Raw genomic sequence first — 15,744 nt, forward strand, 5'->3', positions numbered from 1 at the left:
TCCCACTCCCACAGGGAGAAAGCCGGCCCCACCACCTGCCATGTGTTTACTGTCTCCTGGCCCATTTGAAATCTTCAGTGTACACAGCTTGATGAACTTCTGACACATGTATGCCCTCCTGGGACCCCCACCCACATCAAGATAATTGAACATTTGTGACCCTTCAGAAGGTTCTTCAGAATCACTCCTGATTTTCTTCGTAGCCCTTGTCCAGGACCTTGTACTTATTTTTGTGTTTGTGGATGGTCTCCTGTGCTAGAATGTAGCCTCCTTCTGTCCCCAGGCCCGCCACCACCCTGCTCAACCCCTGCGTTCCATTCGAGAGGCAGGATGGCATGGAGATTTTAAAAAACCTGGCTTTCTTGAGCCAGACTCTTTGGGTTCACATTCTGGCTTGTGCCCTGGCTGGCTGGGTTATTCTTTGTGGCTCAGTTTCCCCTGATACATGGGGATGATAAAGATAGAGGGTTATGGTGAATAGTAAGTTGGCGCACACATGCAGAGTGCTCAGAATGGTGCCCGGGACCTGGCGAGCGCTCAGAAATGTTAGCCATGATTGTAACTGGCATGAAGTGGCATGAGCTCGTATTGATAAGCCTGTCAGGGGGAAGCCCTACGCATCACATTCTACTCCTGCCCTCATTTACAGGAAGAGGGCGTGGCGGTAGATAGGGAGGCCGTGCCCAGACAATGAGGAGCTGGATAGGGTCACCTGGCAGGCAGGCTTGGGACAGGCTTCCTGTCGGCCTCTGAGATATTTGAAGAAAGCTGGTCTGCAGCTGTTTTGGACTGATTTTCCTAGGGCCTCGAGACCCTCTGTTCTGGTGGGGAATCCACGAGGGGAAGGGGTCACCTCGTTTCGGGAGAGCCCTTTCTCCTCAGGGCCTGCCTTGAATGGCTTTCTTTGTGTAGCACTGAGCTCCCGTCTTCCAGGGGCTGCCTCAGTGTCTAGGGAACCTTTCTGACAAAGCCTCTCGGGTCAGGTGAGGAAATTGCATACGCAAAGGTCTGGAGTCATGAGACTGTAGTTGCTGTTGTTCTGAGAGCTGAAGCCAGCACGGTCCAAATGTGACGCTTGCAAAGGCTGATGGGATGAAGTCTTACCTCTCCTTCCGTCCTCATTATCTCAAAATCCATGGTGTGGTGAGCTGGGCTCAGCCAACACACACTTAGTCCTCCATTCTGGCTTTTCTTGTGGCTTGGGGGATTCAGTGCTTCAGTTCCTACGTGACACCGTCCCTGTCAGGGCTCTGCTTGTGAGCAGGGGCAGCCAGTTCTGGTTAATTGGAGAGAAAGGGGATGGACAGGAAGGCCCTCAATTGGCTCACGGGGTGGATGGGAGGCTGGGGGTGCAGGGCAACTCTGGGGACTGGAACTAGTATACAGCCTCCTCAGACAACAGGGCAAAGTCTCCAAGGAGAGTCCCTTACGTAGTGTCACATGTCTGCTCTTTGGCCAGGGAAGGGCTGGAGTCTGGTCACCAAGACCCCCAGCACTGCCTGCACCAGGGAAGAGATAATTCCTTAAAAAGAACATGAGGTGACCACGCAGGCATCTTGGGAAACTGGCTACATTTTGTGGGTAGAGGGCAGGCCCTGAACAGTATTATGCTTGGGAAACTTAGAAGCTGATGATAATGGGCTCCGGATTCTTGAATCCGATTCCGACGTCTAGTCCACACAACCTTCCAGGCTCTCTAACTAAATTCCATTTGGTACACCCCCTTCCCCCTGATGCGTACTCACTTAGGAGCTGAGAAATTCCCGAGCCAGTCCTTGCCATCACGCCAGCCCTGGCATTTACCAGAGCATTTCCATTCTCGGGAGACAAAGCTTTCGAGCTTTCAAGATGTCAGCTTGACATTTGTGTCCGAGGGGAACGACCTGCTGAAAGATGCTGAGGCACACGTTGGAAGTACCGTCTAGATGTCAAGTGTGTTTGCCTAGCTAATATTTTTTGAGTGCTTATTTTAGGGGCCAGGTATTATATACAGATTACTTCATTTGATTCTCACACCAGCGCAATGATATAGGTGTGTTGTTAGCCTCACACCTATAGTTGAGGAAACTGAGGAAACTGAGGCTCAGAGATTAACAAAGTGGCAACGTGAATAACTGGGTTCAGGTTTTATCTTTGATTTTAAACCTTTGTCCTCGGTCATGAGTTCTGTCCCAAGGGTTCCAAGTCAGGTGTCTGCAGGGGCCAGCCGGCCAGACCAGTGAGTGTAACTGGAATCTAGGGGTGCTGGGCCATTTGGTGAACAGGAGAGTGCCTGCATTGACGCTGGGGAGAGTGCTTTTCTCCGATTGATCTGCTGACTCCCAGGAATATGGCTCTTGCCAGTTGGGATTTCTTTTCTGTCAAAAACGCCTGATAGAAATGTGGTTTCTGCAGCCCGGTTTCTGAAAGACGGTGCGTGAACCCAACAAAACACCTCTCCAGTCAGTGGCTGAGAGTTATCAGTTTGCATCCTCTGCATGAGACTGGTCGCAGCACAGTTCATCGCAGGATTTTGGCCACAATAGGCACGCGTCCCTCGGAAGGCCAGGGACTTGAGTCTGAAAACGGATGGACTCTGCAAGGTCATGTGCAAAGACTTCCCTGTTGGGGCTGCTTGCGTCGTGGTCCTGCCATGCGTGCCTGTCGTGGTAATGATGGTAGTGTGCGGATGCTAGGTTGCCCAAGCTGAAACCATTTTTAAAAAAATGTCTGTGTAATGTCTCCTGCACAAGGAAATGGGCCCTTTGGAAACCATGCACAGATGCAGCGGAAGCCCAAGATATTAAAATCTTGATCAGTATCATTCTTGCTGAGATTTGCCTGGGTGCGGATATTTTCTCAGACAGGATGCTGGAGAATATGCAATTATGGCAATTTGCTAACCAGCCCCAGACCTTAATTAGTACAGGAGCCTCGTTCTCACTGTTGTATGTAAATGAAGACTGTTTCACAAAGGGATTGTTTATGAGGATGGCAATGAGCTAGAGACCTTCTGTCATTTTTTTTGGTTTTTCAAGGAGACTTTAAGGAAAAAGAACCATAAACTCCTAAATCACAGTGCGGTGCGGAAGTGCTGAGAATTTTTTAAAAAATAATGAGCGCTGTTATTTTGAACTATCTTGGCTCTTCTCTCTTACAGCCCAAGAAGTGCCATCCGTGTACTGTACAGTGAAAAGAATTTATTTTCGAGTTAGATAATTACCAGATTGTTGTTCTCCCAACAAGGTCTTAAAATGCCCGGAACTCTGAAGATGGCGGATAACGGCTTTGCAAGGCTTCTACCTTCTCTTGGCCAGCATAGCATCTGTTCACGCAATCCTGTCAACGCCGTCTGTGCAGTTGAGCTCTGGGGTTCACTTGTGGACAGCCTGTGCTTGCCCCGTTTTTTGAAGCCTGACCCATATTACGTGTTTATGTGATTCCTACTCTGCTAGAAGACTGTGATCTGAAATAGACTGTTTTCAGCCTTGGTTTTAAAAGAGAACCGTCTCTTTTTTCTTTTCCAAATGAATGCTTGTAGAATTAATGGAGTAGGTCTGAGGCCTTGTAGAGATCCCGGCACTTTTTTTTTTTTGCCTGAAAGTTTCAAATGGCAGTTACTTAATTTTGTTGCATTGAATGTGGATCCTTGATTGTTGACCTGAGAGAGGGGTGAGATTGGGGGGGGGGGCAAGTTTGGAAAGGCCACATCTCCTAGTGGGGGTGAGTGCAATGTTACAAGGCCCTCCCAACACGCCTCCTCCACCCTGTGTATCCTTCACCCGCCCCAGCTTTCCTGGGAACCTAGAGATTCAGCATTTCACAGACCTTTTTTTTTTTTTTTTTTTTAAAGCTTTTTGAGATATAATTCACATGTTGTACAATTTTTCCATTTTAAAGTATATACTTCATTGGTTTTTAATATGTTCATAGACTTGTGCAACCATCATTATGAGTCAATTTTAGACCATTTTCATCATCCCCATAAGAAGCCCCATAGCCATGAGCAGTCAATCCCCATTGTCCCCTAACCCCCGCCCCTGACAACCACTAATCTACTTTCTGTCTCTGTGGATTTGCTTCTTTTCGACAGTTCATATAAATGGAATTAAATAGTATGTGACCTATGTGTCTGACTTTCTTTCACTTAGAATGTTTTCAAGGCTCATCCACGTTGTAGGACGTATCAGCACTTGATTCCTTTTTATGGCTGAATAAGGCTCTATTGTGGACATGCCACTTTTTATGCATCCATTCATCTGTTGATAGATATTTGAGTTGTTTCCACTTTTTGGCTGTTCCGAATAATGCTGATGTGAACATTCATGTATGAGTTTTTGTGTGGACGTATGTTTTCATTTGTCCTGGGTTTAGACCGAGGAGTGGAATCGTGGGGGTCACTGGGTAACTGTTTAACCTTTTGAGGAATGCAGACTTTTGAATACACTCAAGTCTCTCCCACATTTGTTCCCATGACCCTGAATCTTTGCAACTAGCAACTCTCCTATTTCTGGCCTCTTCTTTAAAACCAAACTTTTTAGGAGAAGTGTCTGTGCTCATGTCTTGGGGGCCCCACCTCCCACTTTGTCCTGCCAGCTTGTGTGGGTTCTACCGCAGTCCTTCCTTATTTACAGTTATCGCTGAGTTTCCTACAGTCTGTGTTGCTTTTTCTGGTGCAGGTTTTCAGGACTCATCTGCCTGCAGAGCTACTGAGGTCTTGGGCATTGCCGATCGTTCTTCTCCTGGGAACCGTCTCATGCTTGGGCGTTTTGCCACCACAGTCCTGGTTTTCCTCGTCTTTTCCTGGCACTTTCTCTTCTGTCCAGCCTTTCAATGTTGGAGTTGCTGAAAGCTTGGCCCTGTCCTCGTCTCCCCCAGCGTGTTCTTTTCCAGGGTGATCACGCCCACATTTGTAACTTTATGACTCACACATTTTTTATTTCCAATCTAGATTTTTCCTGAGTCATGATGCAGAGGGCCAGCTAGCTGCTCACCTGACCTCCCTACCTGTTGTTCATAGCTGTCTCAAACTCAACATGTCCATGACCAGTTTTATATCTCCACCTTCGCTCCTGCTCACCCCCCACCCCCCAAACACCTGTTTCTCCGTCATCATGAATAACCCAGCACTCTGCCAGTTGGCTAGGCAAGAGATAGATGGCATTTGTCCTCGATTCTCCTGTCCTTTTGCCTTTCTGTGTCATTTACTTAGAATATTATATCCTAAACAGCACTCTTCTTCAAGCTGTCACATTGAGCTGCAGTAGTCTTTTAGCTGGTCTGACCATCTATGTCCACCCAACCCTCCCAATCTTTCCGAAAGGTCATCTCTTCTGACTTCTCCCTCCTACTTTAAACTCTAAAGTGCGTTTTTCTTGATTTTAGGATGAAGATCAAAATCCTAAAACCCTAAAATCACGTGCTGGTGTCTGCCCACCTCTCCAGCTTCCTCTCTGCATGTTCCCCTTTTCTCTCTGCTCCAGCCACGAGGATCTGGAATCCTCGCGAGAGCCATCTCTGGCGGTAGGGCCTTTGCTCATGCCTGGACATTGCTCCCCAATGTAACCTCCCACCCACATTGATTATAAGGTTCCAAATGAGGGTGGGGCCTGCCTTTTGTTTTGGCTCGTCTTATTTTACCCTGTGCCTGGTTTACTACCACTGGGCCTGTTCTGGATGGTGCGCACTAAATATTTATTTTGAATGAATAAGTGAATGACTTGACTTTGCCTGGCCGATGGATAGAACTTTCTTTTTGGAGAAGAAAGTAAAAGCAGACTTTCCTCTAGAGAGGACGGCTTTGTTTCCAGCATAATCCGTGCCTGGAAACAATTATCTAAGCGCAAATGTGCAAATGTCTGCTCTCAGAAACGTTTGGTGGCCTATCTTTCCCTCCGGGGACCTGGTACTCTTTGAAATGGCTCCCTTCCCTCTGATTTCTTTCCTTCTTGAGGTGTTAATACTACTTCTAGTAGGCCCTTTCCAAAACACAGTCCGATTGTCCTGCTTTCAATTTCCAGGGGCTCCTGAAGACCACAGTCTTGAGTGGAGGGCCAAGGCCCAGCTGCATTGGTCCTTTCCAGGCTCAGGTCAGCGGCCCCGCCATAGAGCCTGCCCGGCTCCTGCTGGTCCTGTGATAGACCAGGGTCTCTCTCCCTCCTGCTCCTCACTGAGACACACACCTTTGCAGATCCTTCCAGATTGTTCTCTCTGAGGACCACCTTCCCCTCACCTTCTCTACATCCGTCGGGACCCAGGCCCCCCCTCTTTCTGAGCCTTCATTTATACCTCCTACCGCGGAGTCCTTTAGCTTCCCAAGTCAAAAGCACCCTGGAAAGTCCCTTAAATTGCCCATGAAAATACTCATCAGCTCTGCTCAGACATTGTTATGCATATTAAAAGTCTGAGAATTTCCAAGCCTAGGCTGAAAAAGGAGGAATCAAACGCAAGCACACATTGCTAGGCCTCAGATCCTTATGCCTCTGAGGCATGTAGGATGGCTGGAGGGTGCTGCCGTTTCTGCTGGCCGGCCAGGCCTCCATCGTTGTCTGCTCCATACTGAGTTTCCACAGCTCTGCTGTCCAATAAAGTAGCCACTGGCTGTATGTGGCTGTTTAAATTTACATTAATTAAAAAAAAATTCCTTCCTCCGTCTCACTAGCTACGTTTCAGATGCCCAATTGCCTCACGTGGCTACAGACTGCACCATTAGCTAGCATAGATATAAAACATTGCCATCATTATAGAAAGTTCTATTGGATAGCACTGCTCTAATTACTTGAATACATTAATGGATTCGTTGTAAGTGCTGTGCCTCATGCTATAGGGGAAAATAGTGAATTAGCCAGGGACTGCCACAGCACAGAACACGCTCAGTAAATCATCATTGTATTGGGTCTGATCTTTTAAGAAAAGTTCTGCCAAGAGAGAACATGGCTGTCTTCTTATCTTCCCAAGGTGGTATTTCTTATTGAGGCCTCACTGAGTGGCCTTTCTGCCAGGCCCCCTGGCATCTGGGCACTGGCTGAGGGAAAATATCATAGGATATACTGGCCCTGTCTCTCCCCAGCCTTCCAAATGCCCTATTGTAAAAGCCATTTACTTGTGAGTCTCGTTGCCTGGACTGATATGGGGACCAGATCTCTCTGACCTCTTTGACAAATATCGGGCTGTCGATTTTTAGTAGCTGCTCCATGAATGTGTTTCAAATAAAGAATCTCTTCCAAGCAATATACATAAACTTTAAGGGGGAAAATGGCACATTGGATTTCTGTTTTCAAATGATACAATCAGTGGATCTCTTTGCAATAAGCCAGAATACACAGAGAAAGCTAAAAATCCTCCTTCTCCAAGTATGCAGTGTTAACAGTTTGCTATGTTTTCATCTGTGCTTTTCCTCCTCTCTGTGTTTATGAAAATGTAAACAAACATATACTGTGATGGGGTTGAGCTTTTTTCTAGAACTTGGCCGTTCTAGGAAAACATCCCTTGCCTCTCGACCCTCCATGTACCTTACTTACTTCTCCACTTTACTCTGCCTTTAAAGCATGTTCAAGGTTAAATTTAATTATGTGAAAGTTAAGAAGAGTGGAGACCTTGGCCAATGGGAATTTCGCCTTGCATCCGAAGAGGGCAGCCTGGAGGACTGTTTCATGTGGAAATGGGGGGCCCTGCGTGGTCGGATCTTCTGATTTTTGTTTTATTTTGTTTAAGAGAAACTAGAAATCTGGATTTCTAAGCGCAGTTTCTCCCGAGTTTAAAATATTGACAACTCATTCAAATGTGAAAGAATCACCCAGCTGTAGGTGGATTGGATTCGGCCTGTGGTTCATCAGTGGGTTAGGTTCTGGCCCAGACCATGGCTGTTAGGTCCCCTAGACTGATTTCTTGGTGATTGCTTCCCTTCTAGAGCACTGTATCATCTCATCAGCTGTCACTAGGGCCCTTTTCCTAATGAGGATGACCTCCTTTTGTCCTTCACCTCCCAAACCACCCTCCAGTAACGTCTCTATCCCTACACAGCAGTTAGGGATTGTGTTTCGAACCAGGTTGCTATTTTTTGAATTGGGACCAGATAGATTAATGGTTGGTGAGAGTTGTTTGACAAATACGAATCTTTAAAATCTAGATTCACCTCAAGGATTACAGAGGTGCTGAAAAGAGATCCCCAGACTTAAAAGGGTCTGATTAAAAAAAAAAAAAGGGCAGAGAATCAGGACTGAAGAATTCAGTTAACTGGTCCACTGGGCGGCAGGGGGGTCGGGGGGAATATGGGTGTGTGTGTGTCTGTCTCCCAGTGGGGAATGTTTTCCTTGGAGAAAGTCATTCCTATTTTAAAAAAAAATTTTTTTTTAAACACTAAATGGTCCTGAAACAATAGCTCTCCTCAGGAATAATAGAGAGATCTGGGAAGTAGGTGGCCTGAGAGAAAACTTCAAGAGTTTTCCCTTTTTGGTTGCTCAGAAATTGTGTTTATTAGCTGCTTGGGCCCATCATGTTCAGGATATAAATCCTTATTTAATCCCCTACTTTTGGGGGAATGGCCTCTTTAGGCAAGACACAAGAATGGCTGAGTACCTGTTGAAAAGGGAATTTCCTGCTCTAGTTGCTTTCGGACCCTGAAATGGCCTGGCTTCCTTTTGTGTCATCTTCCCTGTGGACTTCTCAACCTGCCTGTGTTCTTTCTTGCTTTGCCGCGAGAAACTCTTAAACCAGGGAAGAAAAACTGGAGTTTCCTGTGAGTCAGGTCTGCTTAGCACACCTCATAGCTTTGTTAACCCTCTCCTGCCGTTCATTTAGTGGGTCACGTGTGTATTGGGGCCACCTCTGAACCAGGCTGTGTGCCAGGCGCTGGGCCATAGCAAAGAAAGAAAAACTGAGATCACATTCTGGAGGAGACACAATAAACAAGTGAGCCAGCAAAACAAAATTGTTTCCGAGCATTTTCAGCTAGAGATGATGGCAGTGAAAATGGGGGGGGTGGGGGTGGCGGGAAGACTCCAGGATGATATAATAAAGGGACTGGAGGCTGGGGTGGTCAGGGAAGGATTTTCTGGGGAGGTGACATTTGAGCTGAAGTTGCCAACTATGGGAAGATTAGGCATAGAACATTCTAGATGGAAGGGATGGCAAATGCAAATAAATTTAGCTTGTTTGAGGCCATTGTGTTGAGGGGTGAGTGAATGGAGGAGAAAAGGTGAACAGGGCCAGATCCCTAGGGGCATTAGAGGTCTGGATAAGATGTTGGGTATCTGAGTCCCTTGGTGGGTTTTAAGCAGGGGACTGCTTGTCTTATTTAAGTTTGAAGAAGGCTACCATAGAGGGGTAAGTGAGTAATCGTGGGACTTGGGTCAAGGTGACAACTGTAAAGGCTGGACTGAACAGGCAGAAGTGATGGTGGGCGGGAAAGGAACACCCATTTGCAGAGCACTTGCCATGTGCCAGGCGGGCACCACGTAGGCGCTTGCTTTTATCCCAACCCTGCGAGGTTTGGCATTCTCAGTGCATTTTGCAGATCACTGACTGGCATTCTGAGGCCAGCTCCCTCCCAGGCTCCAGGAGCCTCATTTTAGGGAGGAGAGTGCCTTTGGAGGAGGCCTGGGGTTGAAGTTCAATCTGGAAGGGTGGAGCTGGGGCTGTGGGCCACCTGGAATGTTCACTTTGATCTGTGGAAATCCTGAGCCCTAAAGGGCTTTTGAGCCTGGCTTGGTTGAACCTGTGCCAGCGTGAGGAGACTTAAAATGTTTGTGATTCTCATCAATGAACCTTTTTGAGGAGCAGGCTGGGAAGAGTGTGGCCGGTGCAAGTCAAGGTGAAAATAGAAAAAGATTTGGGGAAACTGGTTTGAGATTTTTGGGTTACTGTCTCTTTGCCCTGGCTCCTCCTTCCCAGCCGGGGAGTAGTAGTAATAGCTGGTAGTGTTTTGTGCCAGATGCTGTTTACTGTATATGCATTGTCTCATTTACTCTTAACAACCCTTTTAGGAGGATTTTAACAGTTACAGCTGAATTGACTGAGACACAGAGAGGCTGAATAACTTGCCTAAGGACACACAGCTGGCAGGTGACAGGGCTTGGATTCTGACCTAGTGTTGTGGGTCCAGAGCCCACACACTGGTGTTGTGCTGACATTGGTCAGCACCAAGTGTGCCCTTAGTGACGAAGAATTACCCGGTGGCACTTACAGCCCTAGGGAAGGCAGGTGACTGGTGCAGAAAAGGGCTTTGGAGTGAGGCTCAGCTGTGATGGAGTCCCTGGAGTGTTGCTTTGACCTGAGTGCCTTAAAGCACATAAACGATGTTGCTTCTCTGAATCTCACTTGTAAAATGGGTCCAAACGCCATTCCTACCTCATGGGATTCTTGGGAGGATTTGTAAAGTCGTTCCTTAGTAAACAATAATTGGAATCGCATGAGCCCAGTTTGAGAAGGAAATAGAGAAATATTTTCCTGGCTATACCGTCTCCCCTAATATGCATTCACCAATTCCTGGTATTTCTCCTGCTCTGCTTTTTGTCTATCTCCAATCAGTTTCTTATTCTATATTTCTATATTGAATACATTCTACATTCATTCTATATTTACCATCCACTTCAGCATGGGCTTGTTTTCCCCTGGGCCTCAGTTTTCTCATCAACAAAATGGGGACACTTAGTCCCCACCTCCTTGTGGAACTGTGCTGAGGAGCAAGTAAATTGATATTTGTATTTAGAACAGTGCCTCTGCACAGAAGTGGTCAACAAAAGGTAACTGTTATTACTATTATTTGTTTCTGGCTGTCCTCCCACGGGGACAGGGACCTTCCCCACAGCTCCCCAGGTAGCCCAGATGTCTAGTAGTTTCCTAATGACTATTTGTTGATTGACTCTGGTCTCATTGTTTACTTCTCTTTGAAATCTGAAGTCAGGCCGCCAGGTGAAACATTAGGCATCGTTTTCCTATGTAGTGGGTGCTGTCACCTCCGTGGGTGGTGTATTTACACAAGGTTGGACCTGCCTGGCAGCTCACTGGAAGTTTCTTTACACCGGGGTTTCTCAACCTCCGTACTGTTGACAGTTTGGACCTGATTATTCTTTGTTATGGGGCTGTCCTGTGTGTTGTAGGGTGTTTAGCAGCAGCCCTAGCTTCTCTTACCCGCTAGATGCCAGTAGCATCCCCTCTCCTTGCCTAGTTGTGACAACCAAGAAAGTCTCCAGACATTGCCAAGGGTCTCCTGGGGGAAACCGGGTTGAGAACCACTGCTTGACACTGTTCTCAACACCCGAGCCCCTTAAAAGTGGTACCTGATTAATGCCAGGGGCATGTTCTGAGCTCTTCCTGTGTGTCAGGTGCTGGGGATGCCTGGTACATAGGGGGAGCGTTACATAAAGACTGTTATCATCCATTTCCCCCAGAGCCATTTAAACATATCTTGCAGAGTTCAATACGCGAACGTGACCAGAAAGGATTCTAGAAGGAGTCCAGTGTTGACCGGTTTCCTGGGTGTTCCTGCAGGGCTTTGCAAGCCAGAGCCCACACAGTTCCTATTTCCTTCAACCAGCTTCTGTTTCTGGCCTTTTTTTGCTTGGATTTTGTTCCATGCCGCTACATAAAGATGTGATTCCTTCTTTATTCCATTTTATGGCTGCATCACTGAGGTTTTGCATCTCATTCCCCTGTTGCCATTGAAGTTGCTTCCCATCTTTGGCTTCTAGAAGGCGTCCTGCAGTGGTCATGCCTTCCCTCCTGGGCACTCCCAGGCCCATGGGCCACAGGACACATTCTTAGAATCCCCCCCCTACACATACACACCCCGATATCCTGGTGACGTGAAGCAGGGTAATTGGGTAACATCGCAGGTCTGAAATCTTTGCTTCCCCAAAGGAACCTGGAGAGGTGACTGTAAAGGGCCTGTACCTTCTTCCCTGGTGTCTTAGAGAATTTTCTTGTTTTCATGAATTCAAGCGGCTCTAAGAGAAGCTAGACCTCCACCCAGGACGAGTGGGGCATGTTGCCGGGTTCCTAGCAACACATCTCCCCTCATCTGCCCCCTTCCTGAAGCCTATTTCCCTTTTCTCCTGTCAGCCCACTTCTCTGCTTCAGTCAGCTGCTGTCAGCCAGCCGAGTGGTCTTTTTGTTTCTGAACTGGCCCTCTGCAGCTGCAATTCCCCCTTGCTGTTTCAGAGCCACCCACCAGTGCCTGAGCTTTCCAGAACCTGAGCTGGGCCGGAGGGTGGGGCCCACCACACTGAGCAGCCTGAATAAATAATGCAAACGGGTTTCAGCTACCAGAACCAGCTCCCCCTGCGAACCCTCTCCTCAGCCAGCTATGATGTAAAAGGCCATAGACAACCAACCGGTTACTCCACATTTTCTTTGTGGTGGTTTCACTGGGTTTTAAGGGCCTCAAATCTATATATGTGTACACGTGGGACACAGCCTTCCGGGCCTGGGCCTGCCGAGGGGGTGGGTGGGGTGCAGTGGTTTCTAGTAGGGAGCTGGGCCCTGCCTCCCCCCCTCTTTGTAAAGTTGGAAAAAGCTTGGCATTCTTGAATCAGGAAATTCCTGTTGAGATGTTGTCGTTTTTCCAGAAGGCCTCATCCCAGCTGAGGGGGAGAAAGGGCTGCTGTGGTTGTAGTTGCCTCTTAAGTTGTTGAGGGCTAAACAGTGAATTCATTTGTAAATCAGCCTCTTTTCCCTGGATTGGAGCAATTTCTGTCCTGCCAGGAGGGTTTGGAAGTTCACCTTTTACATATGAATGTACCTTTAATCACCATTTCTGCATCCTGAGAAAGAGGGGGGGGGGGCGGGGAGAGAGAGAGAGAGAGAGAGAGAGAGAGAGAGAGAGAGAGAGAGAGAGAGACTGACTGACAGACACACTATGTATATATAGTAGGAAGACAGTTTTCTCATTTCTAGGAGAGGCACATCAGAACTAAAGATAATTTGAAGCAATAAACAGTTATTAAAAAAACTAAAAACACCTCCACAATGCAAACCACAACTCCCCTCTGGTATTCTCACTCCAGCTAGCAAGACGACTGTAATTTGTTGTGTTTATTCCCATCCCGTGGAAAAAAATGGCGCTTCAGTGCACTGAAGACTTTTAGCTTAGCTGAGCTGCTATCTGTGCAGTGTGATAAATTAGAGCCAAAAGCCCGGGGACATGAAGGCACATCGCCCTGCCCCAGACTGCTTGATTACAGAAAGGTGAGGGTGTCCTTGGCCTTGCCGGGAGACCTAGCGCGTATTAGACCCGGGCTGGCCTGGTAAGTGGTGACTCTTAGCCTGTCCCCTTGGCTTCTTCCTCCTCCCCCTGGGAGAGGCCGCCGAGGATCCGGAAGCAGGAATGTCTGCCGTGTGTGAGCCTCTGTTCTCTTTAAAAGAGAGACGAGGCCCTCTGAGCAGCAGAGCTTTCTCAATGGCAGGTAAGTGCCCCTACCCAGGGTTACCTGCCCCTCACTTGCTTTGCATCGGAGGTACCTGGGATTCCTGGTACATTGACCTTTACCCAAGTGGAGAGTGACCCTTTCGTCCCACGGCCTCATTTCCATTCCAGCCCTTCTTTTCCTGGTGTGGGTGAGAAGTTCACATTCACATGCTGGAGACCTTTTAAGGAGCCCAGCTTTAGGCGAGAGCCCCCTTTCTGGAGGAGGCAGTGGCCGGCCCCACGCAGCGGGCTGTGGCCTTATCTCCAGTGTTCTGTGGGTCAAGGGGGGCTGTTCAGTGTGTGGGCAAACTAGTCTCTTGAGATTTGTTTTCGCTCATGTTCCTGGTCACTTGGGCGTGTTCCCTCCCCACCCCCCATCCTTTGCTCGGGATTTCTCATTTCTGTTCTGGGCCTGGAGGAAGTTTTGGGCTTTTGTTCCATTATGATGTAATTACTGGCTGGAGAGGGCCGTAGGATTCCTGGGGAGGGAGGCCTGTCTGGGTACCTGCTCTGTGTCTTTGGGAAATGCTTTGAAATGATTAACTAACTGCTCTGCTTTGCTACTTCTGGGAGAGCAGTGTGTGGTCACGTTTGAAGCAGGCTATGGTGACGGCTGGCAGTTCCCAGCAGGGGTGGCTGCCATTGCCCTTGGTGCCTTAGCCAGTGCAGACCTCTGCCTCCGACCCTGCCCTCGCAGTTATCCGAGGAAACCTGGACTCTTCACAGTCGGATTGAAATGGAGAGATCATGTCCTGGGCGGATTCCGGTCTCCACTTTATGTAGCCTGGCGTTTCCATGACTTTGAAGCTGTAGCATTAATTGAAAATGCTCCTCTGAGAAACCCAGCTCTGTTTTTGGAGAGGGATACTCGAGGAGAAGAGGAGGGGGAATGATTGTTGGTTTGAAAAAATAGCTACTGTTTATTGAGTGTGTATGCTACCAGGTATTACATTAACAGCTACACATGAATTAACTCATTCAGTCCTTTGATAACTTCACAAGGTACCATGATCTCCGTCTTACGGAAGAATGGAGGCACAGAGAACTGAAATATATATATATTTTTAAAGGAGGGCGCAGCTCACAGTGGCCCATGCGGGGACCGAACTGGCAACCTTGGTGTTATTAGAACCATGCTCTAACCACTTTGCTAACCGGCCACCCCCAAGTAGCTTTCTTAAGGCCACTCTGCTGGGCTGGGCAGCAGAACTAGGCTCCCCTGACCACTGCAGCACCCTGCCTGTGTCACCTGGACCACATCTGTCAGAATCTGTGCCCCGGATCTCCCTGTAAGGTGACCACCTTGTCCATCTCCTGCCAACCAACAGTTGGTCACCCTACTGCTGTGGCCTATGCTGCCTGTTGACCAAGTTTCTCTTTTCATTTGGGTCCCAGCAGGCTTGCTGTCGACATCATTAAGGAAATTCAATACACACAAAAACATACCACAGGGCTGGTCCTTATGGGGAAGAGCCTGGCCTTTCAGCTGGGGCCCTTTCCCTCTCTGGAGGAGACAATTCCCCTTAATGGTGTGTCATTTCCTAGACTCTGGAGAACGGCTGTGACCCAGGCACCAGATGTGGGTGGGGGTGGGGTTGCCTGCTGTGGCCTGTTGGGGAGGCCTGGATGGAGATTGGAAAGGAGTGTCGGGGGAGGGGGATGGCCATGGAGACCCTTCCCCTGCCTATTTTGTGGCCTAAGCCAGGTTCTGGTGCCACCATTTCCCAAGATTGGGAGGTAATGTGCTTCCTGGGGCTGCCTTTGAGAGAATGGCTTTCATCATTGAGTGACACATGATTTTCCACCTTACTGTCAGTTCCTGGAGCTCCTTGTTGACTTTCTTTCTACCCCATCCCCACCCCGCATACCACCATCTGCAGGGAAAGGCAAAATGAGAGTGTGCTCTTAAAACACAGACTCTGAATTAGAAAATCGTCTTGTTCCAGAGCTGAGAAAAGCCCCTCCCTGGCAGGAGGCCCGGCGTGGGTTCAAATCCCAGCCCGTCCCTTTGTGTGATCTTGGGCAGTGACTTAGAGGGAAGGACACGAAAGGCATTTTGAACACTGCCTGGTACATTATGTGTAAGAAAAGAAAGTCTTAACTGTTACTGTGGCTTAGGAAAGCTAAGAGGCTGGGTTATCTTGACCAAAGGCATCTCTTAAGGGACATCTAGGAAGGGCTGAGTGGGATTATTTCTGACGGTTCACAAGACAGGTTCGGGAACCATCTCATCACATGCCTGGTTCCTAATATCCACAGACCTTCCAATTTTATTAAGATTTCAGTGAAATGTCACAAGGAGGGGAAAATTATGCTGCTTCCTGCTCCATGCCAAGCTGTTTTCCTGAGTCATTGCTCTG

The 15,744-nt window shown here is 48.1% G+C and overlaps 1 protein-coding gene across 25 annotated transcripts in view; it reads left to right on the top strand.

The window, feature by feature from the left end:
- ZMYND8 (zinc finger MYND-type containing 8) overlaps positions 1-15,744 on the top strand; it is a 108,610-nt gene that overhangs the window by 13,257 nt on the left and 79,609 nt on the right. The window contains exon 1 of one of the 25 annotated variants that reach the window (XM_074318080.2): positions 13,209-13,382. The exons of the other annotated variants lie outside the window; for them this stretch is intronic. Coding sequence (XP_074174181.2) covers positions 13,304-13,382 — 79 coding nt within the window. The 5' untranslated portion in view covers positions 13,209-13,303. Of the gene's footprint in view, positions 1-13,208; positions 13,383-15,744 lie in introns of those variants that run through there. 25 annotated transcript variants of the gene reach the window in all.

The sequence above is a fragment of the Rhinolophus sinicus genome, chromosome 13, assembly GCF_057876585.1.
Source record: "Rhinolophus sinicus isolate RSI-liver-muscle chromosome 13, RSI-T2T, whole genome shotgun sequence".
In the NCBI taxonomy this organism is placed as follows: domain Eukaryota; kingdom Metazoa; phylum Chordata; class Mammalia; order Chiroptera; family Rhinolophidae; genus Rhinolophus; species Rhinolophus sinicus.